Source organism: Marmota monax, unplaced genomic scaffold, assembly GCF_021218885.2.
Source record: "Marmota monax isolate L192 unplaced genomic scaffold, Marmota_monax_Labrador192_F-V1.1 WCK01_AAM20220418_F8-fsc00012, whole genome shotgun sequence".
Taxonomy (NCBI): Eukaryota; Metazoa; Chordata; class Mammalia; order Rodentia; family Sciuridae; genus Marmota; species Marmota monax.
In genome coordinates, this window is record NW_026695227.1 from 1083945 (window position 1) to 1111579 (window position 27635).

General features: G+C 35.4%; 1 protein-coding gene across 4 annotated transcripts in view; it reads left to right on the plus strand.

The window, feature by feature from the left end:
- Borcs5 (BLOC-1 related complex subunit 5) overlaps window positions 1-27635 on the plus strand; it is a 118062-nt gene that overhangs the window by 1699 nt on the left and 88728 nt on the right. For all 4 annotated transcript variants that reach the window (XM_046436268.2, XM_046436269.2, XM_046436267.1 and 1 more), the window contains exon 2: window positions 1194-1337. In XM_046436268.2, coding sequence (XP_046292224.1) covers window positions 1194-1337 — 144 coding nt within the window. The remainder of the gene's footprint in view (window positions 1-1193; window positions 1338-27635) is intronic.

Below are 27635 nucleotides of genomic sequence, written 5' to 3' on the forward strand. Positions count from 1 at the left end.
GGCCAGTTAGAATGTTTTGAAGAAGGTATTTCTCCACTGGAGTCTGGGGAAGGAGGAATCACACTTGTAATGGGAAAGATTTTTGTCATTGCTTTTATAAAATGTTAGGTGATTTGCCAAAAGTGATTAAGAAATTTTTCTTGAAAAGGAATAAAAGTAGCAAAGATTTTTTTTTTTTAAGTTGTTGATAGACCTTTATTTTATTTATATGTGGTGCTGAGAATCAAACCCAGTGCCTCACACATGCCAGGCAAGTGCGCTACTACTGAGCCACAGCCCCAGCCCCACAGAGGTTTTTCTAAAAGAGTGCCAAGAATCAGGAGACCAACTTCCAGAATGCAAAGCAGTTCAGTAACATCCCCTGGATGCATCTTTGAGACATGGCCATGATAAACCTGAGAATACTACCTTCTAGAATGTAACACACTTCAAGAATTCATTCTTGCCCTAACCGGGAAGATGTTTGGGGGGCAGGTCTTGGTTTGGGAATCCTTTATGGTTTGAATTTCTTTCCTCCAAATGGATTACATTTTCCTAAGGATCCTGAAATTGACCTGCCTCTGTAGCGGTTCTCCAAACTTCTGAATTTTGCTTCAGCCTAGAATAGACCTGTTGATTGTTTCTGTCCATGGAGTAATGCTGTAACAGAGGTAAAGGGCCTGGAGTTTCAAGAATAGATCTATCATCTGAGTTGAGACCAGGGGTTTTCCCCATGACTAGACTCTATTATAAACACACCTGGCGGGCTGTGATAAGGTAGATAGCTTTGCAACCCTATTTGCACCAACAACCCATGCATTTCCAGTTTCTTTTCTAACTTTTCCTAGTATTGACCTTGGTCAAATCACAGCCAAATTTTGTACACTCATTTCCTCATTTGTAAAATAGGGACATATGTCAGAAGGATCAGGGGAATCAAAGGAAAAGTTTAAAATACAACCTGCCTATACTTTAGTGTACTGAATAATAAAATGTTTAGTTGTGAAAGTTCATACATGTCATATTCTCGTAATGTTTGGATTTTTTTAATACCACAGAAAATAGAGGTTCTCTGAGAATTCATCCTCCTACCTAAAAAAAAAAATCTAGATTTTACGATGTAAAAATACTCTTTCTAATTGTTACATTGAAAACAGCTGTGGTGAAGCAGAGTGCTACTATGCAGTTCCTGAGCAGTGTAACTTTATTTTCAGTGACTCCTTCTCCAGCTAAGCATAGAGCCAAGATGGATGATATTGTGGTTGTAGCTCAGGGCTCTCAGGCCTCACGGAATGTCAGCAATGATCCTGATGTCATCAAGTTACAAGAGATTCCAACTTTCCAGCCCCTTTTGAAAGGTAAGGGGTTGCATTTTGTCTCATTGAACTTGCCAGAGAGGTTTATATGGCTCCATTATTCTCTCCCTGGGTTTTTCCGTAAATGGCATCTTCTCCATGAAGCCTTCCTTGGTTACCCTATTTCAAATTATAGCCTTTTTCTCTGCTTGTTTTTTTTTTTTTTCTGTAGCATTCAGTCATTGACCTCTATTATAAATTTGTTTACTCTGTTTTTCTGCTGTAATATGAACTCCATTATGGCAGAAACTTTCTATGTCTTAAAATTGAATCCCCAACACTTGAAATAGAGCCTAATGTTCAGTAGGGACTGAGTAATGAATGAATAGTGTTGGAGTTGGCCCTTCCCTATTGTATTTCCCTGAAAAGATTTTAATTTTTATTTGTGATCTAGGCTATGGCTTGATTAGTTTAGACCCACAAAAAAACTTTTACAACCACTGATGCATTTGTAATTAATTCTGGCAAGTGTTTTGCATCAGAATGTATTTATGAGAGGCAAGAGCACCCACTTGATAAGCGTATTTTGAGGTCATATGAAGGCCATAACTTTATTGTTTTTATATCTGCATTAAGTGGTAGAAATGATTTTTCTGTTAAGTGAACAGTATTTATGCTATAGTTCCCCAGGCATCCTCCTCCCCTCAATCCCATGTCCATCACCAAATGAGAAAACAATGAATTGTAAGGCCCAGTTTATTTAACCTGCACCTTAGTTTTCTGTTGCTATAACTTAATACTGAAGACTGGGTAATTTAGTTGTTTACTTTTTCAGTACTTGGAATTGAACCCAGTGGCACTCTTATCAATGAGCTATACTTCTTGCCCTTTTTATTTTATATTTTGAGACAAGGTCTTGGTATGTTGTCCACACTGTCCTTGAATTTGTGATCCTCCTGCCTCAGCCTCCAGAGTAGCGGGGATTATAGGCTTGTGCCACAGTTCACAGCCAGACTGGGTAATTTATAAAGGATTTATTTACCTTACAGTTCTGGAAATCCAAGAGCTTGACACTGCTACCTGCATGGCATCTAGTGAGGACTTATATGTTAGGTCATGACATGGTGAAGGATATCACATAGCTTGCTCCCTCTTCCTTTTGTAACAAAGGCATTAATGCAGTCTTAGGTTCCCATCCTCATGACCTCATTTAATCCTAATCCCTTCCCAAATGCCCCACCTCCCAATCCATTAGAATATAATTTTGGGGATTAAGTTTCAGCATGAGTTTTGGAAAGGAGACCCAGGTCATAACAACCTGGTATCATGTAATATAAAACACACTTATATAAAACTGTTTGTATTAAAATGTTCCCCCCATAAGATCCATTTAATTCTTGAATTAACATTGAATTAAAATCTATTTAATTATTTGAATAATTTGTGCAAGATCAGACAGCTGGCAAGCAGAGATTGAACTTGAATCTTCTTCACTGATATCAAATCCTATATTAATCGCACTGTCCCATACTGTACTTAAGAAAAATGTGCTATTTAATTATCCATATATCATCTTCCCAGAGTTTCATCTGCTTTACAGGTGAGTGGCCTCAGAGTTAGATTTTGATATCCTATTATCCATCTTATTAGTTTTTATTATTTTGAGGAACATGAGTCTCCAAAGAAACGAACATTAATGAAATTTGCATCTGTACTTGTTCAGACAGATTAAAAGACATAACCTTTATCTTTTTTTGTTTGTTCTTTTTTAGATATACATGATGGTAGAATGTACTTTGACCTAGCTTTTACTTTAGAAAATTAAGAGCTGTATTCTCTAATCCATCCCTTCTGGAATTGCACAGAGTACTATCTATAGCCACAAATTTTTCATTCCCCATCTTCCTTTCATTCCCCATCTCCATCCTCTCACCTCCCAATTTCTTCTAGTCCTAGGTGGGACCTTATATGACCAATTAAAAAAAAATATTTGTTAGTTGTAGGTGGACACAATGCCTTTATATTTATTTATTTATTTATTTATTTTTTATGTGGTGTTGAAAATCAAACCCAGTGCCTCACATGTGCTAGGCAAGCACTCTTTCACTGAGCCACAACCCCAGCCCAATTATGTGATCAATTCTTGTCTTCACCTTAGGAAACTACTCAAAACAAACAGAACTTTGAGATATACTAAATAATTTTCTGGGGTTAGTTGTTTTTTCATTTGAAATAATCAATACTTTATGGTAATAAACTGATTAATAAGGAAAGTATAGAAGATTTGGTTAATGCCAAATACCACTTAATAGTGAAGCTAACCTCAGATTTAAAAATCATCATTAACATCATCAACCATAAATGTTAATAATTAATGTGATATGGTTAATGTAACACAATGCTATGCAACTGAACTTGGTTGCATTGATAGTTGGGTTTTAATTGGGATTTTTGCCATCAACTAATTATATTGCCCTTGTATTGTTTTCTTACTGCTTTGAGCCTTTGTTATTAAGAAATGTTGATGGCACACACCTGTAATTCCAGTGGTTTGGGAGGCTGAGGCAGGATTGCAAGTTCAAAGCCAGCCTCAGCAATTTAGCAAGCCCCTAAGCAATTTACCGAGACCCTGTCTCTAAATAAAATATAAACAGGGCTGGGGATGTGGCTCAGTGGTTGAAAATAGTGAGGCACAGGTGACTGTTAAGAGGTTTTCTGGTGTTTGCCTAAGGAAGGTAGAGAAATCACTTGATGAACCAGGCATAGGTGCAAACCTACAATCCCAGCAACGGGGAGCCGGAGGCAGGAAAATCGCAAGTTCCAGGCCAGCTTGGGCAATTTAGTGAGACCCTGTTTCAAGATAAAAAGGGCTGGGGATGTAGGATGTAGCTCTGTGGTAAAGCACCCCCTGGGTTCAATTCCAATACAGGAAGAAAAAAAAAATTGTTTGAGAATGGTGGGATTCTAGAAATGGCAACATGTGACTGTGACCAGACTACAGGCAGAAATAAGCCAGTGTGCATTTACAGTAATACTCATCTTTCACTTGGGAAGAAGAAACCTTTTGGACCATGATTAGAAAATATAAGCAAAGGGAAAAGAAAATGGGTAGAAATAAATAAATACAGTTATGATAATAATAGCTGAAAATGCCCTCAATACTTTTGTGATAGTTACCATTTTTTCCATTTTATAGATTGACTTAGTTTACATAGCCTAAAGTCATGTAGCTATAGTGATAGCCCATCTTAAGATGGCATCAGGACACCTAGTTTTAACTATTTTGTATATAGGATATGACTCAGTTTCCAGTTTTAGCAAAGCCTATCACTTAACTCTCTAGGCTATGAGAGGAAATAGTGTGGTGAAAGTGATGTTGTTCTGAGTTTTAAGGTACAGCATATTTGTTGCAGAGCCTCCTGCTTAGACATTGTTCTGCCTGGTAATTTAAAACCCTGCCCTCTGTATGCTAGGAGGCTGCTAGGGCCACTCATCACTGTCGCCTTTATACTCTGATCTCTTTTTTCCCCCCTTTACTGCTTTCAGGATGAGGCTATTTCTCAAAGTAGTAAAAAGGGCCACACAGTGAAGGCTGTACCCCCCAGGTTTGATTTCAGAAAGCTTTTATTCAACTTAATGACAGTTTATTCTTTCAAAACAATATATTCAAATGTTACACAAAGTTCACTATTGTTCCATAATGTCACATGATGTAATGGTAATGCTGGTGGGTGATCTGCAGAGGCAGTGGCTGGGGATTTTGGGGCTATTTGTATGACTGAGGTAATGTTTGCATTTTTAATAAGCAAGCAGATTCTTTCTTTGGTTTTAACCCTTTTGCATAAATACCCTGGAGTATAATTTAGACTTTATAATCCAAATGTCTGTTCCTCTCTCGTTTAAGTCAAAAGGATTTTTCTTTTTCATGGCAATCTCCGAATTTAGCAATTTATTTTGATGTGTAAAGCATTTAATAGGAAATGAAGGATTAGAAAATTAGAAAGTGGCAATAAATAGCTATGACAAAACACAAACGCAAAATGTCATTTTGATGTAAGCTAGTAAGATTCTAAGGTGTTATAGATTTCTTAAAATTTACCCACTCATTTTTTAGTGAAGCCACTGTAGTTTGTCATTCTAAAGAAATGAAATATTTTCAAGAGAAAGACGATATTGTTGATATTTTATGTAAAAATGAAAATTATTCTGTTAATTTTTGGATGAATATATGCATACATACATATGCATATGAAATTCTTTATAACTGACTTATCATTTTTGTCAGTGACCTTGAATCAACATAAGGGATTGTCTTACTGCCTAAGGAAGGGACTGTTACCAACAAAGTAAATCAAGCACATTGAGTGTAGATGTTTAAATGATATTAAGCAGCATTGTTGGGCAATCTGAGTGTGGTGAAGGACATGACACATGTGAAATAGACTTTAATAATTAAAAAGAACCTGTCTTTTCTTGGTAGAACAAAATCTCATGGAACCACCATGAAGGATCTCAAGTCATATGAAATACTAAGAATTAGTACGTGAGATTGTAGCTGGGGGAGAATGAAATGATGAGAAAGGGGAAAAGAGCATGCAGACTAGGGATGTAGCTCTATGGTAGAGCTCTTGCCTAGCACATGCAAGGCTTGGGTTCAAACCCTGGCACTACAAAGAACAAAAAAGAGTACATGAGGGAGTGAGATTTCAAATGATCAATTTCCTCACAATCTTCTCAATTACACTTCTGTCATGCAGACAAGTAAAGGTGCAAAATCTTTGCATTCATCAGACATCTGCCTCTACTAGCTGTCAGACCTTATCGCTGAATTGGAAAAAGGTATACCAAGTAGGGGCTTAGAGAATGGATCTTAATCAGAGCCATGGCTTAAAAGTAACTTCTAAGCCCAGGTTGATCCTAAGACTATTTTCTCTCAAAGACTATAATTAATTAAAAAATTATTCCTGATTACCTTGTAGATTTATTTTTCTGTGTTATAACTCTTCATTTAATCTTTGAAGTATGGCTATTAACCAGTACAGTGTTAGCCTTACTCAGAAAAGAGGGAAGTACCAGGTGAATGGTCACTTTAAACCAGTGAGCTGGTTCACTTTTTTCCTCACTCTAGTAAATCTCTTTGCCTGCCTCATTACTGTTTCTTTCGTTAAATCTCAGAGGTTTCTGTGCCTTTCTCTGATATTTAATACTTCTGTTTTACTCTTCTATTTCCTGGGATGTTGCGTCTATATTTGCTTTTTCTCTAGCATCTAGCTTAGTGAACTACTTTTGTTCAGATATACAAATCATTCCATATTTAAAACAGAAAAGTAAAATATTTTCATTTGACTCCATTGCTGCTCCAGGCTACTGTGCTTTCTGTTTTATAAATCTCTACTTCCAAATTTACTGCATGGCTACCACATGCTGTTTTTTCCTGCATCCTTTCTGCCTCATATTTGTTGTTTTATTGATATTTGCTTCTTTGGAGGACAATTAGTGTTCTCTTTTCATGCCTAATGATTTTCTTAGTTCATGTCCTCCTCTTTTCCATATTGAACATCCACTTTACTTACTAATTCTACCTTCCTTTAGCGTCATGACCCAGTCCCCCCCCAACTATGTAATGTACTTTTCTGTTTGCTCATTAGCTTCTGTTCTTCTCTGCATAGCTCTTTTGGAGAACCAAAGTTCTAAGAACTTAAAGTGTTTTTAAATATAGACATCAAAATGATCATAAGTCACTAGCATCAGTTTCAACTTCTAGTCTTATTTCTTTAGCTATGAGCTAGTCAGTACAGCCATGTATTGTTACTTTAAATTCTGCATGCCTTGTCTTCTACCTACATATTTAAATGTTCACTTATTCAATAAAACAGATTTTTTAAAATTAGGTGAATAATGTACACTTGAAGAGAGTGTGTTCTGCAGTTGTTTTGTATAGTGTTCTATAAATGTCAGGTCAAGGTACAGTTGATAGTATTTATATTTTGTATTTTTTTTAGTATTTAGTTACAGGTGGACACAGGGACACAGTGTCTTTATTTTACTTTATGTGGTGCTGAGGATCAAATCCAGTGCCTCACACATGCTAGGTAAGCACTCTACCTCTGAGCCACAACCCCAGCCACATATTTTGTATTTTTATTGACTAATTTTATCACTTACTGAAAGACAGGTGTAAAAATATCCAGTCATGAGTGCAAATTTGCCTATTGTCAGATATTTATTTATTTATTTATTTATTCATTTATTTATTCATTCATTCATTCATTCATTCGTACCAGGGATTGGACCCAGGGCACTTAACTACTGAGCCACATCCCAGCCTTTTTTTTTTTAAATTATTTTTTAATTTTTTTAGTTGTAGATGGACACATACCTTTATTTATTTATTTTTATGTGGTGCTGAGGATCGAACACATACCTCACATGTACTAGGCAAGTGCTCTACCACTGAGCCACAACCCCAGCCCCCAAGCCCTTTTTTAAATATTTTGTTTAGAGGCAGGGTCTTACTGAGTTACTTAGGGCCTGGCTATCCTCCTACCTCAGCCTTCCGAGCCACTGAGATTATAGGCCTGCACCACAGCGCTCAGCCCTGTTGTCAGTTTTTGCATATGTATTTTGGAATTCTGTTTTTAGACATATTCACATTAACAATTCATAAATTGACCAGGCATGGTGGTGCATGCTGGTAATCCCAGTGACTCAAGAGGCTAAAACAGGATTGTGAGTTCAAAGCCAGCCTTAGCAATTTAGGTCCTGAGCAACTCAGCAAGACCCTGTCTTTAAGTAAAAATATAAAAAAGGGATGGGGATGTGGCTCAGTGTACCAAAAAAAAAAAAAAAAATCGATAAATTGATCTTCTATCATTATGAAAATGTCCTTCTATTTGTGGTATTACTCCATCTCATAGTGTATATTGTTTTATATTGATATATCTACTCTAACTTTCTTACACTTATTGTTTGCATAGTTTTTACCATTATTTTACTTATTTTTACCTAGTTATGTCTTCATATTTAAAGTATCTTGTAGAAAGCATAGAATAGTAGGGTCTTGCTTTTGTATCTAGGCTAACAGTCTGCCTTTTAATTAGTGGTGCAAAATTGATAAGATTGGATATAAGTCTACCATTTTCTTCTTCATTTTCTATTTGTTATGTTCTTGATTCTTTTCACTCTTTTCCAGCCTTTTGATCAATTGAATATTTTTTTAGTATTCCATTTTAGTTCCTTTATTTGCTTTTTTTGTACTTCTTTGCATCATTTTTTAAATGATTGCTCTAGGGATTACAATATGTACCCTTAATTTATCAGAGTTCATTGAGAGTTACTATTCTGTCACTTGGCATAACATGTAAGAACCTTTCAATGATATGGTTTCATTCACCTCCACTTCTTTGTGCTTTATCTGTCATATATAGTGTTTATATATATATATATATATATATATATATATATATATATATATATATATTAGAAATCCTACAGTAATTTTATGCACATGTATTTGTTTCAAACAATCATCTTTTAGAGAAATTAAGAGAAAAAGTTCCCGTTGGATGCCATTTATTCTTTAGTGCAAAGAACTTTTTTTTTTTTTTTAAGTATTCCTTGCAGTGCAGATCAGCTGGGAAAAAAAACCTGACTTTATCTATCTGAAAATGTCATGTTTTGGCCCAGTTTTGTTGAACACTTGTTGTTATTTTTTTAATAATCACTTAGTTTTTGAAGTGATACTGTGAGACTGTGAATCTCATTTTTTCACCATTCATAATACCTATTGATATTTCTTGCTTTAAACTAATTCTACTGTGTTTTCTGCCAAATGGTGATTTTTGAAAAAAAATTTAATTTCTTCATTTATTAATTTGCATACTGCTGTAAGAGAGCTTTCTCTCCTCCCTTTGTCTTTTCCCTTTCTCTTCATTTATTTATTTATTCATTTATTTTAATCAATGTGGAACAGTGTACTCCTGTTTTTGTTTTTTCAGATTACTGTTATTTATTTTCAGTCTTCAAATGGTCCAGATTTTCTGGGCATGGTGGTGCATATCTGTAATCTTAGCTAGGTTGAGGCAGGAGAATTGCAAGTTTGAGGCCAGCCTGGACAAGCTAGTGAGACCCTATCTCAAAATTAGAAAAAAGGCTGGAGGTGTAGCTTGGTTGTAGAGTGCCACTAAGTTCCATTCCAAGTACTGCAAAAAATAGAAACAAAAACCCTCCAGATTTTTCCAGTTGTGCCACCTTTAGTCGAGCTTCCTGTGTCCTTTAATAGATTTCTTCTTTCTTTTCTTTTTTGGTACCATGGATTGAACTTGGGAACACTTGACCACTGAGCCACATCCCTAGCCCTGTTTTGTATTTTATTTAGAGACAGGGTCTCACTGAGTAGCTTAGTACCTTGCCATTGCTGAAGCTGCTTTGAACTCTCAATCCTCCTGCCTCAGCCTCCCCAGCCGATAGGACGACAGGCATGCACAAAAACCCTCCACATTTGTCCAGTTGTGCCACCTTTAGTCGAGCTTCCTGTGTCCTTTGATATATTTCTTTTTTCTTTCTTTTCTTTCTTTTTTTTTTTTGGTAACAGGGATTGAACTTGGGGGCACTTGACCACTGAGATATATTTCTTTTATTCTTTGAACATGTCTTTAGTTTCTGGAACAATATTATGTTCCAGACTTATCTCATTCTTCCCTGTCTCCAGTCAGACATTTCTCAAAGGAACTCTGATTGTTTTAGTAGACAGTGGTATTTAGAAACCACTCCCTGAACCATTCAGTGGATTGTACTAGGAATTACATATGTGTGCATAAACATACATACTCACACATTTATACCCATGTTATTTCTCTCTCTCTGTGTATATGTATATGTATGTATGAATATATATATATAAATCTATACATCTATATATAGAGAAAACGATGAGCTCATACTAATGTATGCCATGTGTTCATTGATTTCCAGGTTTAAGGTTCTTATGAGATACTTTGGTCATTAATTTAGGTGTTTTTTTTTCCTCCCCAGTTATCTCAGCCTTTTTGTGGGACTCAATGTCTGTGTTATACTAATTGATATTTTCTCACAGGTTACCAACATACCTTTCAGTTTTTACTTTTAGTCTTTTCCTTTCCATCCTTTGGATAGTTTTGATTGCTGTGTTTCCAGATGCAGGCCTTTTCCCCCCTATTGTGTCTATGCTGTTCTTAATTCATCCAAGTTATTTTAATGTCATACATTTCCGCTTCAGATGTATCCCCCTTGCTTAAATATCTTTTTCTACTTATAACACTTATGTTTTCCTCTGCTTTTTGAACCTATGGATTATAGATCATAATTTTTTTAACTTCCTACTGGCTATTCTGTCATTTCTGAATGTGTTTTTTGTTGATTGAACTTTCTTGTGGTTATAGGTCATTTTTTCTGCTTATTTGCATGTCTGGAAGTTTTTTTTTTTTAATTGTATGCCCAACAGTATATTTTGGGTTTTAGTACTATATTCCTTTAGTCTTTGTTTTGTGGCATCAGGGATTGAACCCAGGGGCTCTTAACCACTGAGCCACATCCTCAGCCTGTTTTATTTTCAGTTTTGAGACAAAGTCTCACTGAGTTGCTTAGGGCCTTGTGAAGTTGCTGAGGATGGCTTTGACTTGTGATCCTCCTGCCTCAGCCTCTTGAGTTGCTAGGATTACAGGTGTATGCCATCACACCCAGCCTGGTGCTATGTTGCTTTAAAGGACACTGGATTTTGTTCTGGTATACAAGTTATAAGTTACTTACAATCAATTTGACCCTTTTTATGCTTCCTTTTAAGTTCTATTGGGGCTCATCTAAAACAATCTCTAGTTTAATTTAGTTATTACTAAGATGCTGTCTTTCTGAGTACTGTCTTTCTGGGTACTCTGTTACCCTGTGTTTTATGAAGTCTCTCTACTGTGGCTGGTGGAAACATGAAGTATTCTTAACCCTGTCTGCGTTTAAGAAATTGTTTTGCTTACTTCTTTCATGTAATTGTTTCTCCAGTCTCGTGGAATTTTACCATAAATTCACAGATTAATGTTTACCCAGAGAATTGAGGTTACTCCGTGCAGATCTCCGGAGTGCTGTCTTACTTTCTTATATTCTGATGTGTAAATCTAGGCACTTTAGTATCCCCAAACTCTTGTCTTCTCTCCAGCTCAGTGAGGCAGCTGGGCTTTTTTTTTCCCCCTCCATATCCTTCCTTCTATGAACTGAATGTTATCTCCCTAAAATTCACAGATTGAGATTCTAACCTCCAGTATGATATTGTTAGGAAATGAAGCCACTAGGAGGTGATTTGATTATGAGGGTGAGTGCTTACGAGTGGAATTTGTGCCCTTTATAAGAAGAGGTAGGAGAGAACTTGCTTCCTATCTCTCTCTGCCACATGAGCGCACACTGAGAAGATGGCCATTTGCAATCCAAAACAAATCTACCATCACTTAGGTTTTGGATTTCTAGCTGTCAAAACTGTGAAAAATAAATGTTTATTGTTAAGCCACCAATTGTATGGTATTCTTATTATATTAGCTCAAACTAAGCTGTGCTGGTCTATATCCTAGAAACTGCCTATATAACAGAAAGCTGGAGAAATGTAGAGCTTGTTTTCCTTCTCTCAGGGATCAGAATCCTGCACTGCACTGCCAGTCATACAATATCTAAAAAAAAAGTGCTTCATATATTGAATCTGGTTTTCTAGTTATTGATAACTAAAAGGCATATGAACAGTTAATTCTTTGTGAGCAGAAGCATAAATAATTTAAAAAATGTTTTTTAATCCATATTTTTCTGTCTAGAACCACTTCTTTCATTTTTACTTAAGAGCTCTATGCCCAGTAGCCTTTGGTTCCTTTCTGTAACATATTGATAAACATCTACTAAGTGCCTAATAGTATGAGGGCAGTGGTGATACAAAAATATGACAGTTACTCCTTAGGGGCTTTTATAGTTTCAGGAGCAATTCAGATAGGTAAATATCTCATATGACCAGTGACATTGGCCTTATGCCCAAAAGATGTGAATGGAGGAGGGAACTATTAATTTGGTTTAGAAGTTTGGGGCATACTTCATAGAGGAAGTATCATTGAGGGATGGGAATTCCTAGCTTTAAAGTCTTTTTTTTTTTTTTTGAGAGAGAGAGAGAGAGAGAAGAGAATTTTTTAATATTTATTTTTTAGTGTTCGGTGGACACAACATCTTATTTTTTTTTTATGTGGTGCTGAGGATCAAACCCAGTGCCCCGCGCATGCCAGGCGAGCGTGCTACTGCTTGAGCCACATCCCCAGCCCAGCTTTAAAGTCTTATATGTAAATAAAAGATATAATTCTAAATAATTAGACTATGCCAAAATTCTCTATTTAAAATCGTATTTGGAATGTACTGCTTTGATTTTCTTTTCCTTGCCTAAATATCATAAGTATGCAGGTTAAGTTCTGCTTTTAATTTTAAGCAATATTAAATGTTAACTTACTAGAATAATTGTCAATTTGTGTGCTAATTTACTTTATCTAAATTTTAAATGTGTTGTATTATGAATTTAAACAAAAATAAATACCCAAGGATATATCTTTCTAAACAATATTATTTCCTGTCTGAGTTAATGAATTATTCCTGTAGTATGAAAGTAAGAATCAACAAATGAACCTTCTAAGGTTCTGGTTTGTCAATAGTTTCTGCTAAGAAATGGCCTGGAAACATTCTAAGGATGAAGAGTATAAAATTCTGTATAAACATATAGAGTATAAACATCTCCAGTTTTTCTCCTTTTCAGAAAATTCTCATATATATAAATTCTTCTATTTTTAAATATACATCTGAGACTGAAATATTAATTTAGAAAAGCTGAGGCTTTATAGGTATTTCCAGAATTTAAAAAAAATTCCATTCTCCTCCCCATTTAGATATTTTATTTTGGTGCTAATTTTGTATTATTTGGATGTGATCGTAATAAGGTTTTCCAATTGGAGCAGAAGAGGAAGTCACATTCTCTTTTTGAGCTCTTGCTATTTATCAGATATTGTTAGGCTAGGCATACAAAAACCAAAAAGCATGGTTCCCATGGAGAGCAGTCTGCTGAGACTATATAGTTAACAGATAAATTGTAATTTAACACGAAAAGTGCTATAGTGTAATAATCCTTTTGGGCACTGTGAAAGTAAGGAACAGCTTATTCTGTCTGATGAAGATAGTAAAAATTGACAAGAATCAGAAAAACTTAGGATAATTTATATTTGCAATCTGTTAGATAGTACAGGTTGAATATTGGTTTTCCAAAATGCTTAGAACCAGCAGTGTTACAGATTTTTGAATTTTTCAAAGTTTGGAATATTTTCATAGGTCCAAGATGCTCTGAAATCAAAGTTTTCAAGTGCCAACGTGATTTTCAAAGAGTTTGAGGGGCTGGGGTTGTGGCTCAGTGGTAGAGCACTTGCCTAGCTTGTGAGAGGCACTAGGTTCGATTCTCAGCACCACATAAAGATAAATAAAATAAAGGTCCATGACAACTAAAACAAATAAATAAATAAAAAGTTTGAAATTTTGGAGCATTGTGGATTTTTGAATTAGGGATGTTCAACCTGTAATTATTTCCAAAACTTTGTTGTGCATAAGAAACTACTTGGAGGGCTAGGGTTATAGCTCAGTGGTGGAGCACTTGCCTAGCATGTGTGAGGCCTTGGGTTCGATTTTGAGTACTATATATAAATAAAATAAAGATCCTTTGACAACTAAAACAACATTTTAAAAAGAAGGAAAGAAACTACTTGGAGAAACTTTTTTTAAAAAATGATGATTATTGGACCCCAACCTCTGGATTCTGGTTAGTAGGTTCGGGTGTAAGATTAGTATTCTAGATGATTCTGAAGTGAGTCCATGGACTGTGCTTTGGAAAACATTAGCTTTTTGATATCACAAGAACTGTGAAATCACTCAACAAAATGATTTTAGACTTTTTTGGTACTGGGGATTAAACCCAGGAGTGCTTTACCATTAGCTATATATCCTTAGTACTTTTTATTTTTTGTTTTGAGACAGGGTCTTACTAAATCTCTGAGACTGGCCTTGAATTTGTAATCTTCCTGCCTCAGCCTCCAGAGTTGCTGGGATTACAGGCATGTGCCACTGTGTCTAGCTAGATACTTTAAAAAGAGATGTGGTTATTGAAGGAGTATTTTGAAATCTGTTATTAGGTTTTTAATCTTATTAGATGAACTCTGTCATTCAAACTATGATTCACATTTGATGACTGTACATTAAATTTTGGATTCATTGAAAATTCATTGTAGAGGACTCTGCTGAAACTGTCACAGGTTTTAAGTAATTTTAACATATTCTTTACCAAAATTTAGTTTTACAGAAAGCCAATAAAATGAAAAGTAATGTTTTAAAGAATAAGTTTAGATAGATAATAAATTATTTTCTGCTGAAATGATGAAAAAACATTTTCAAAAATTTCTAAAATTTTTATTGACTGAAAATGTCAGTAGGCAATAAATGTGTACAGAAATGCAGTTTTTATTTACAAGGTTTTTGGAACAGATTGTCACAGTTGGGGGTTGCTTTGCTCTTCAGTCTTTTCAACTGAAGGCTCTGCTTTGACTTACAGTAATATCTTGTTAAGTTTTATGTTGTATCTAGATTAGTATTTACTATGAGAAGTGAAACAGATAAACCCCAGTGAGAGGAGTTAACAGTAATGTCAGCCAAAGATAAATTAAAATATTTTTAATGCTACTAAATACCACCATTTATCCTCATATTTTGACATTTTTTCATAAGATGGCTTCCTTTTATAGTTTAATTTACAGCAGATCTGTTTTCAGCACTTTTGCCACTAGATGTCACTATACTAAAACAATTAATGAGTTGGTTGACCCTACAACTTGTGTCAGTATTTTTAAAGGCCTTTGGTTAATAATATTTACTCTGTGGTATCTGGATTTCTTAAAAAAAAAAAAAAAAAAAAAAAAATCTGATCATAGCTCACTTTACACACAAGCTGGTCTGGAAAAATACACATTCTGGGATGTATTCATAATCTGTAATTACTTGTTTTAGTGTTAAGACAAAAAAGGAAAAAAATCATATTACAGGAAATGTTTTAGTGATCTTAATTTTTAGGAGAAAAAGCTCTAGTTTCACTCTATTGCTATACTCAAAGGAGTAATTCAGTTTACTGGAAACAATCCAAATATCCATCAACTTGTGAGTGGATGAACAAAATGTCATGTATGCATACAGTGGAATACTAGACAGCACTAAAAAGAAACAACTGATACATGCAGCAACATGGATAAACTGCAGAAACATTATGCTTGGATTCAGAACAGCCAACTTTGGGTGATGAGACCTCTCACCATGGTAGAAGCAGGAGAAAATATAGGGGAAGAAATATATATGAAAGATGGTTTGATCTAACTGGATATTAAAAGAGGTTTGAATAAGAAGGCCATATCAAAATGATTCTAAGTTTACAGTTAATCTCTGGTTCACCCTCCAGTCCTGGTCAATCTCAGATATGCTTTATGGACATTTCATATACATGGAACCATACAGTATGTGTGGGTTTTGTTTTGTTTTTAGTCTGACTTCCAGTTTTTTAAATTATATGTAATGCTGTTATGAGGCTTTGTGCCCAGTGTGTTCAGGTGAATGTTTTCTTTTGCATGGGTTCCTAGAGTGCAGAGGGTAGATTGTATAGTAAACCTATGTTTACTTTTACCAAACTGCTAGCTTTTTCCAAAATTTTACATCAATGTATGAGGATTCCATTTTCTCTTTCTGGTTGTAGCCAACAGAGTGCTTATGTAATGGTATCTCATTGTGGTTTTCATTTATATTTCTCTAATGATGATGAGATTCTTTTATGAATGTATTAACTATTCATATACTTCTTAAATATATTCAATACTTTTTAAGTATATGAATATATATATATAATATATACATAATGTATTAAGTATTCATATACTTTTAAAGTATATTAATATACTTTTTTTTTAAATTGGATGCCAAGCCCAGCACAAAGACCACAGTTACATTTTTTTTTTTTAAGAGAGAGAGAAAGATTGAGAGAGAAAGTCTTTTTTTTGTAGATGGACACAACACAATGCCTTTATTTTTATGTGGTGCTGAGAATCAAACCCGGGTCCCGCCTGTGCTAGGCGAGCGCTCTACCGCTGAGCCACAATCCCAGCCCCAGTATTAATATATTTTTTAAGTATATTCATATACTTTTTAAGTAAAATGGCTATATTAGTCTTTTGCCCACTTTAAAATTATTTTTAACTTTTTTAAACATAGGTGCTCTTTTAAAGTGTACTGTGTGATCATTAGATCAAGTGTTCTATATGTGTTAGTTATGTCAGTTATGTTTGATGGTGTGGTGTTTGAGTTTTCTATATTCCTACTGACTTTTTGTCTATTTTTATCGATTACTGAGAGTAAGGCACTGAATTATTTCTCTGATATAGTTGAATTGTCTTTTGCTCCTTTCTTTTAGGTTTATGTATATCTAGGTGTGTGCGTGCATGCTTGCGTGCGTGTGTGTGTATATTTAGAATACTTAGGTCTTCCTGATATAAAATATGGAATGCCATTCTTATCTCTAATAATACTTTTTGTCTTAAAGTCTATTTTATCTGTTATTAATGTAGCCATTCTTTATCTTTTATGGTACTCTGCTGGTATGTCTTTTTCCTATCCTTTTTCTTTCAACCCTTTGATATCTTTGAATCTAAGATGTATCTTTTGTACATAGCATGTTGTTGGATCTTAATGTTTTATCCCATTTGACACACTGTATCTTTTTGTTTTTAGGGGCAGTTAGGAGCGGGATATGGAGGACTGAACCCTTCCTTGTGCATGCTAGGCAAGTCCTGTACAAGAAGAGCCCTCTCAGTTCTTTACTTTTGGCTGAGGCGTAAAACCATTCACTATTTATGTAATTATTGAACAGGTTGGATTTGCCTTTTTGGTATTTGTTTTCCATGCATTCTTTTTTTAAAAAATATTTTTATTAGTTGTTGATGGATATTTATTTATTTATTTATTTGCAGTGCTGAGAATGGAACCCACTGCCTCTCACATACTAGGCAAGTGCTCTACCACTGAGCCACAATCCCAGCCTGCATCATGCATTCTTAATCTGTTTTGTTCCTCCATTCCTACTTGTCTGCCTCCCCTTTTCTGTATTAAATAAATATTTTTAGTGTACTGTTTTAACTCCTTTGTTGATTTTTTAAACTATTATTTTTGAAGTTGTTTTCTTAGTGGCTGCTCCAGGGATTCCAATTTTCATCTTAATTTATCAGAGTCTACTTCATATTCATACTGAATTCTGATAAAATATATACACTTTACTCTGATCTCATTTCATTTGTTCCCCTTCTTTCTTCTATTGTTATGTTATCTATACATTTATAAACCCAGAACACAGTGTCCTAGTTATTGCTTTAATTTTTTGTCTTTTAAAAGAATTAAGATATGAATGAGATTATATTTATAGAATCTTTTATATTAATTCATATTTGTCATTTTTGTTTCTAATTTTTTCTTGAAGTGTGAGTCATCAGTTGTCACTTCCTTTCAACCTAAAGAGACTTCCCTTAGTGTTGCCTATAACACAGGTCTACTAGCAGTGGATTTTCTGTTTTTGCTTACCTAGTAAGTTCCCTATTTTATCTTCATTTTTGATGTATAAATTTGCTGGACATGGAATTCTTGGTTGACAGATTTTTTTTTTTTCTCAGCATTTTGTATACCTTGGCAGGGCGGGGGAGAGGAGCAGTTACCAGGGATTGAACCCAGGGGCACTTAACCACTGAGCCACATTTGTACTCCATCCCTTCCCTTTTTTCTCCCAAGTTTTTATTTAATATTTTTTTGTGGTTGTAGATGAACAGAATGCCTTTATTTTGTTTATATGTGGTGCTAAGGATTGAACCCAGTGCCGCACATATGCTAGGCAAGCACTCTGCCACTGAGCTACAGCCCCAACACTCAAGTTTTTTTTTTTTTTTTTTTTTTTGAGACAGCTTTCATTAAGTTACTTAGGACCTCACTAAGTTGCTGAGCCTGGCTTTGAACTTGCCATCTTCCTGCCTCATCCTCCTGAGCTGCTGGAATTAAATGCATGTCACCGTGCCTGGCAACATTTTGTATACATCTTTCCACTCTCTTTTAGATGAGTAGCTTTTCCTTTGCTTTTTTCAGGATTTTTCTTTTGACTTGGTTTTCAACAGCTTGTCTAGGTGTTTGTTCTACTGAAGGTCCATTGAACTTCTTAAATGTATGGAGTGATATTTTTCATCAGATTTGGTAAACTATCCTGGATATTTTGTTATACTTGTGTTGGCACACTTGATGTGGCACAGATCTCTTGAGGCTTTATTAATTTTTTTTGTGATATTCTTTGCTGTTTTTGTTTTTGGTATGGGGGATTGAACCCAGCCAAGGAAGCTTTACCATGAACTACATCCCCAGCCCTTTTTAATGTTTTTATTTTGAGACAGGGACTTACTAAGTTGCCTAGGACCTGGCTAAGTTGCTGAGGCTGGCCTCAAACTTAAAATTCTCTTGCCTCAGTCAATCTCCTGACCCTCTGGGATTAAAGGCATGTTTGGCTGTTCTCTTTTCTTTAAATTGGATAATTTCTGTTTTCAGACTCACTGATTCTTTTTTCCTGATATCCCAAAATTGCTATGGAGATGCTCAGGTGAATTTTTTGTTTTAGTTATTGATTTTTTTTCAACTCCAGAATTTCCATTTGATCACACACACCACACGTTTCTGTCTTCTAATTGAGAATCTCTAAGTAGATCATTATTGTCATACCTCTATTTAATTCTTTCATTGTGATTTCTTTTAATTCTCTTATTCATAACAACCTCTTGGAAATTTTTGTCATTTCTAGTGTTTGGAAACTCAGACAATTTCTGTTTACTGCTTTTCTTTTTTATTTTTCTGTGAGTATGAGTTATACTTACCTATTTCTTTGTTTGTTTTGTAATAGGGCATGTTAGGTAATATATTACAGTAATTCTAGATTCTGATTCCCCCAAGATTGTTGTTATTTTTTGTGTTCATTTTTCTTTTTTAGTGACATATTTGCTGAACTTGTGAAATTTCTTTTCTGTGTTTGTGGCCATTGATTTCTCAGGACCACTACTCCCCCCTTTTTTCCCTTTACTTTTTTAAAAAAATTATTGATTTGTTCCAATTTATTACACATGACAGGAGAATGCATTTCAGTTCTCTGGTTGTGCAAAAAGTGAGTCACATCATTTGTGTCTTCATACATGTATCTAGGGTAATGATGTCCATCTCATTCTACCATCTTTCCTATCCCCTGCCCATCCCCTCTCCTCCCTCCCCTTTGTCCTATCCACAGTTCCTCCATTCCTTCCATGTTCCTCTCTGACCCTCATTATGGATCAGTATCCACTTATCAGAGAAAACATTTAGATTTTGGTTTTTAGAGATTGACTTACTTCACTTAGTATGGTATTCTCCAACTCCATTCATTTACCTGCAAATACCATGATTTTATTTTATTTTAATGCTAAATAATATTCCATTGAATATATATACCACAGTTTCTTTATCCATTCATCTATTGAAGGACATCTATGTTGGTTCCACAATTTAGCTATTGTGAATTGTGCTCCTTTAAACATTGATGTAGTCACGTCACTGTAGTATGCTGTTTTTAAGTCCTTTGGGTATAAACCAAGGAGTGGGATAGCTGGGGCAAATGGTGATCCATTCCAATTTTTCTAAGGAATCTCCATAATGCTTTCCAGATTGGTTGCACCAGTTTGCAGTCCCACAACGTAAGAGTGTGCCTTTTCCCCCACATCCTTGCCAACACTTATTGTTTCTTGTATTCTTTTTAATTAATTAAATAAATAATTAATTTTAATTAGCTAAAGATATGATAGCAGAATGCATTTTGATTTATTGTACACAATTGCAGCACAACTTTTCATTTCTCTGGTTGTACACAATATAGTGTCTCACCACATGTGCAGTCATACATGTACTTAGGGTAATGATGTTCATCTCATTCTACCATCTTTTCTGCCCCCATGTCCCCTCCCCATCTCTTCCTTACCTTTGCCCAAAGTTCCTCCATTTTCCCCATGCCCCCCCTCATTATGGATCAGCATATGGATCTCTATTGTTAGAGAGAACATTCAGCCTGTGGTTTTTGGGGATTGACTGACTTTCCTTAGCATGATATTCTCCAACTCCATCTATTTACCTACAAATGCCATAATTTTATTCTCTTTTAATACTGAATAAAATTTCATTTTATATGTATACCACAGTTTATTTATCCATTCATCTTTTGAAGGGCATCTTGGTTGCTTCTATAGTTTAGCTATTGTGAATTGAGCTGCTGTAAATATTGATGTGGCTGCATTACTATAGTATGCTGATTTTTAAGTCCTTTGGGTATAGTCTGAGGAGGGGGATAGCTGGGTCAAATGGTAGTCCATTCCTAGTTTTCTAAGGAATCTTCATACTGCTTTCCAGATTGGTTGCACCAATTTGCAGTCCCACCAGCAATGTATGAGCGTGCCCCCCCACATCCTTGCCAACATTTATTGTTGTCTATATTCTTGATAACTACCATTCTGACTGGTATGAGATGAAATCTTTGAGTAGTTTTGATTTGTATTTCTCTAATATAGAGATGTTGAACATTTTTTCATATATTTGTTGATTGAATGTATATCTTCTAAGAAGTGTCTGTTCAGCTCCTTAGCCCTTCTGTGTATTGGACTATCCCCCCTTTTTTAAGCTTGTAATCATAATTTCAGATTTCTGTGGGTCAAGAGATTTAGGAAAAACTTAGACAGGTTTACTTTGTCTCTTATATGATTGCAGTTAGTATTCGGTGGCTGAAGCTGGAATAGCAGGGCTTGGAGCAGCTGAGAGCAGCAGCTGTCTGTACTTCTTTCTTTATTCATATGGTCACAGGTTCTATCCATATATCTGCCTGCTGCTTATATTTATGTATATTTTGAATTATGATTTCTAGGGGACTGTCCTTATGTCTACATGTGTTACTTGCCAGTTATTAACCAAAGATTGTACTTAACCACCTGGATCCAGGAAGACTTGGTCATCTTCCAAAGGCTCTCTGCACAGTTAAAAGCTCAGGTTATTTCAAGTCTCCTCCATCTTGTATTTTCTGCTTGTCCCTTTCATCTCCCTTCTTGACATGCATATACCCTCAGTGTCAGCTAGGAATGTATGACTGGTGAACCCTCTGCTGCAGATGCATACAGCCTCAATCAGGAATAAGCTTGCCTCAGCCATGAACCTCTTGCTAGTATAGTTTTTGGCACATGCTACTTGCCTATCTCTGGGACAGTCAGTTTCTTTGATGACACTGATGGCTATGGATGTTGCCCATTGCTCCAAATAGGTCAGCCTGTCCTGCAGCAGAAAAGCTGCTTATTCTCATAACCTGCCCTATTCTGGTACATCTGCTTCAACTAAGGGAAGAGGGATAGGAGAAGATTCAGGTTCAGATGCTACAGATTTCCAGTGTTGCTACACATGTTCAGCTATTTTGAAGACATAACTGTTTCTGGATTGTCATATAGGTTGATTTCCCGAGCCCTGAAATTGCTGTTTTACTAATTTTGTCCAGTTTTACAGTTACTCATTGTGGAACAGTCATTTATTTTCTCACTTAGCTCTAGCATGAAGTTCCATCTGTCACATTCATTTGCTTTTAATCTAGTTTTGTGCTTTTTTTCTTTTTTTTTGGTGGTGCTGGGAATTGAACTCAGCACGCAAGGCAAGCACTCTAACCAACTAAGCTACGTCCCCAGCCCTACTTTTGTGTTTCAGTCTAGTTTTTTTTTTTTTAACTTGCTAAATAGTTTTTTTTTTTAATTAAACAAGGTCTTTAGTTACAAAGAGAGGGAAACTATTAAAGACCTTGAGGATTAGTTTAATGTTAATTTTGTCCATAGTTATGTGTATAAAATACATGTTAGCCATTTTACTTTTATCATCTTAGTAATGAGATTTTTTTTGTCTAAAAACATTGACTTGTCTTAAACAAATTTTCTGAAGTTTGTTGAGAAATTTTGTACACCCTATCACTACAGTGTCTTCCTCTCGTGTTTTTTATAAATAAAAAAATAGTATGCAAAAGAAAATTAAAGAGGTGAACCCCAAATAAAATTTTTATGTATAGTGGCAGAAATAATTAAAACATACCCTCTGAGATATGAGTTTTTCTCTCCTCTGCTCCTTCTGCTTATATTTCTTTATAAAGTACCTAATTTAATTGGCTAAAACCAGAAAGGTGCTTGAGCCAAGATTTCCAATCTTATTATTATTTTTTTTTAAGTTGCTGAGGCTGCCCTGGAACTTATGATCTTCCTGCTTCACCCCTGAGTTGCTGGGATTACAGGTGTGTCCCACTGCTCAACTTCCAATCCTAATTTTTTTAAAAAGGCATTTTAATTAGTGCATTAAAATTATAGATGACAGTGGGATTCATTTTGACATATTTATATGCATATAACAGTTTACTCCATTTCAATCCCCAGCACGTCCTCTTTCCTTCCCATTTTTCCTTCCCCTGATCCTCCTTCTCTGCTCTATTGGTCTTCATTCTATTTATTTAAAATTGGTGAATTATAATTATATGTAAAATTGGAATGCATTGCAATATATTCATATATAGAGAAAGCATAATTTGGTCAAGTAAAGTGGGTTTCTTTTATTAATTGGTACTGGGAATTGAACCCAGGGGCACTTAACCACCACTTATATCCCCAGCCCTTTTTATTTTTTTATTTTGAGAGAGGGCATCTTGAAGTTGCTTAGGGCCTTGCTAATTTGCTGAGATGGGCTTTGAATTTGTAATCCTCCTGCCTCAGCCTCCTGAGTTGCTGGGATTATAGACATATGCCACAGACCCCTGTTTACAATGGGTTTCTTATGATCAGCATGTAGTTGAATTGTTTTTTTCTCCCTGTGATGCTGGGGATTGAACCCAGGCTTTGTGTTTGCTAAGCACGTACATTTTACAATTGAGCTACACCTCTTGCCCTGAGTTTTGCTTTTTAATGTGTGTTGAAAATCTGTCTTTAGCATTCTTAGAATTTCAATGTGATTTGATAGTCATCTTCAATTTTTCTATTTCTTCTGGTTCTTTGCTCCTTTTTTTTTTTTCTGTCTGCTTTAGGATTGTATCTCTTTTTGATCTAGATTTTATCTCTACTATTGGCTTATTTAAATATCTTGAATTTTTGTAGTGGTTGACCTAGGGTTTACAGTACACACCTCTAATTAATGACCACTTCATGTATAAAGTTTTTATCACAGTATACTCTTATTTCCTTATCTCTTGTGATATTACTGTCATACATTTTTCTTTTGGACATGCTGTAAAGCCCATAATACATTTGCTACTATTTTTGCTTAAAATTAGGAGTTGGTAAACTTTCTATAAATGCCTGATAAGGCTTTGTAGGTCTATGTGGTCTTTGTTGCAACTTTTCAACTTTTTTTTTTTTTCAGTACTAGGGATTGAACCCAGGGGGACGTACTGCTGCGAAACATCCATAGCCCTTTTTAGTTTTTACTTTGAGACAGGATCTCCCTAAGTTGCTGAGGCTGACTTTGAACTTGCAACCCTCCCCTGTCAGCCTCCTGAGCTGCTGGGATTACAGGTGTGTGCCACCTGGCACTACTCAACTCTTATAGCATTGAAAACAACTATAGATGATATGTGAGAGAATGAGTGTCACCATTTTCCAATATAACTCTAAACTATAAAACCAGGAAATGGGTGAGATTTGGCCCTATGGTCATTTCAACCCCCTCTTTAGACACTCAATTATTTTCTCTTGAGCTAGAGATATAGCTCAGTTGGTAGAGTGCTTGCACAGGCCCTGGGTTCAACCCCCAGCACCACACACACACATACACACACACAAAAGATATTTCATATTTACTTACATTTCAGCCATTTCTGGAGACCCTCATTTCCTTAGGTAGATCCAGTTTTGTTTGATATCAATCATATCCCTATAGTTTGAAGAACTTCCTTTAACATTTCTTGTGGTATCTATCTGCTGGTAATAAATTCTTTCACTTTTTCTTAGTCTGTTATTCCTCCACGTCTCTAAATAAAAAAAAAATAAATAAATAGAGCTGGGGATGTGGCTCAGTGGTTAAGTGCCCCTGGGTTCAATCCCTGGTACCAAAAAAAAAAAAAAAAATTCAAATATAATTAAAAAATATTTTTAGTTGTAGATTGACACAATACCTTTATTTATTTATTTAATGTTTATTTTGTAGTTGAAATTGGACACAATACCTTTATTTCACTTATTTATTTTTATATGGTGCTGAGGGTCAAACCCAGGGTTTCACGTGCAAGGCAAGTGCTCTACCATTGAGACACAACCCCAGCCCTACTATATTTATTTTTATGTACTACTGAAGATCAAACCCAGTGCCTCATAAATGCGAGACAAGCACTCCACCACTAAGCTACAACCCTAGCTCCTGGATATAAATTTTTTTTAAAATATTTTTTTTAGTTGTAGTTGGACACAATACATTTATTTATTTATTCATTCATTCGCTTATTTATTTATTTTTATGTGGCGCTGAGGATTGAATCCAGTGTCTCACAAATTCGAGGCAAGCACTCTGCCACCGAGCTACAATCCCAGCCCTATAATATAAATATAGTAAAATTCATCCATTTTTTTATTATTTAATTTTTAGTTGGGCACATACCTTTGTTTTATTTATTTATTTTTATGTGATGCTCAGGATCGAACCCAGGGCCTCGAACACACTAGGCCAGCACTCTACCACTGAGCCACAACCCCAGCCCAGATTCACCCATTTTAATGTACAATTCTGTGAGTGGTTGATCTTTATTGTTATGTAATCACTCTAACAAGCAAGATGTAAAATAATTTCAAATTCCCCAAAACTATTCTCATGTACCTATACAGTCAGTTTCATACCCACCTCAACCTTTTATTACCACTAAAGTGTTTTCTGTCCCTATAGTTTTTTTGTTGTTGTTGTTGGTTATTGTACTGGGGATTGAACCCAGGGGTGCTTAACAACTGAGACATATCCTCAGCCCTTCTTCTTATTTTTTATTTTGAGACAGGGTTTCACTAAGTTGTTTAGGGCCTTGCTAAATTGCTGAGGCTGGCTTTGAACTTGCAATCCTCCTGCCTCAGCCTCCTGAATCTCTGGGATTACAGGCATGTGCTACCACACCCAACTTCTGTCCCTATAGTTAGTTATGCCTTTTCTGGAATGCCATTAAAATGGAATCAGAGTGCATATCCTTTTGTGTCTGGCTCCTTTTACCTAGAATAATGCCGTTGAGATGCAGTTGCTACTGGTTCTATCAATAGTTTATTCCCATTTATTACTGACCACTATTCCTTCTTATGGATGTATCATCGTTTGACCATTTACTAGTTGGAGAACATTGTTTTTTTCCCCCTAGAATTTGGTGATTTCAGATAAAGCCACTATGACAACAGTTTTGTGTAGTTAAAATGTATGATAGAACTGCTTTCCAAAAGATTTCATAGACCTATTTATAGTAAAAATCAGCACTATCTGAACATTTCAATTCCATAATACCATCTTCAATATCAGGCATTATTGAAAGTCCCCCCCCCCAAAAAAAAAAATGGAAATGTCTTTCAGTCTGATCATAAAAACAGTATGTGCTAATTTGAAAATTATAGAACATGAGGGACACAGTGGTGCATGCCTGTAATCCTAGCGATTTGGGAGGTTGAGGAAGAAGACTGCATGTTTGAGGCCATCTTGGCAACTTAGTGAGATCCTGTCTCAAAATAAATAATACAGGGGATGTAGCTCAGTGGTAGAGCTCCCCTGGGTTTGATCTCTGGTATCTCTCTCTCTCTCTCTCTCTCTCTCTCTCTCACACACACACACACACACACTCTCTCTCTCTCTCTCTCTCTCTCTCTATATATATATATATATATATATATAATTTTACATATATCTATGTATATAGATATGTATATAAATAATATCTAGGTTAATAGTTTTAGTTCTTGTATAACATGATTTGGTGCTACTTAATCTTCTGATCTGAAGGCTAAACGTATTCCACATTGGCCCTTTTAGAGTATGACCCCCAGATTTGAACATAATAGTCAAAGTGTGAGCTGGATCCTGTGCTTTGTTCTGCATAATATATTTCTTTTAATAAAGCTCAAGTTAAGAAGCTTTCTTGGCAGCCATATGCACTTGAGTCATCTAAAACTATTACATTGAGTCATATAAAGCCCTGAAGTAATTTTCACATCTACTGATGTTAAGCCATACTTCCCCCATCATGTATTTGGATCTTCAGTGCACTACTTAACATTCATCCATAGTTCATTATCAGATGTAGCCTCTGTCTCTGTATCGTTGAAGTATTTTTGTTTTTGTTTTTGATCACCATGATTAACATAGTGAATGACCTTATTCAAATCACTTCAAAATGTTTAACACTACAGAACTTGGATCAGAGTCAGAGGAGAGCTAAAGTCATACCACAGAGAGAACTCAGTCAAGAATATATGTATTTTTTAACTTCCTGTGTTCTTTTTTAAACTTCTAGTTGTAGATGGATACAATGCCTTTATTTTATTTATTTTTATGTGGTGCTGAAGTTCAAACCCAGTGCCTCACACGTTCTAGGCAAGTGCTCCAATGTTCAGCTCAACCCCAACCCAAATTTCCTAAGTTCTATTTAGTATGTTGGGAGGAAGAGAAATCTTACATATAATGAGAAGTAATGGTTTTTATTTTAATATTTATTGGTGTCTTTTTAGCACTATGTGTGTTCTGCATACCAATAATGCAGTATTTATTGTGTATCCTATGTATGACCATTATGTATATTTATTACTAATACAATGCTTATTTAAAACATTGAGGTTTCTCCCCCCCCCCCCCAGACTTTAAACCACACTGTGGATCACACTTCCCAAACATAGACAATGACCAGAGAGATGAAAATCACACCATGGATGAAAGAACCAAAATTCTACTAAGACCAGCTCCATATCTCACATAGAATAATAGCAGAGCCATGGCTGCAGCTAATTTAGATTGCATGAAATCAATAAGGAGGCATTGTTGGTTAGGATAATTAATATCCAAAATCGAAAGAAATGTATCTGTAAGTAAGGAAGATAAAATCTCATGACATACACTGTATATGTGGGTGTATATATATAGCATGTGTGTGTGTATGCACGTGTTTGGCTGTGGTCTTTGAGCAATAATAGATAA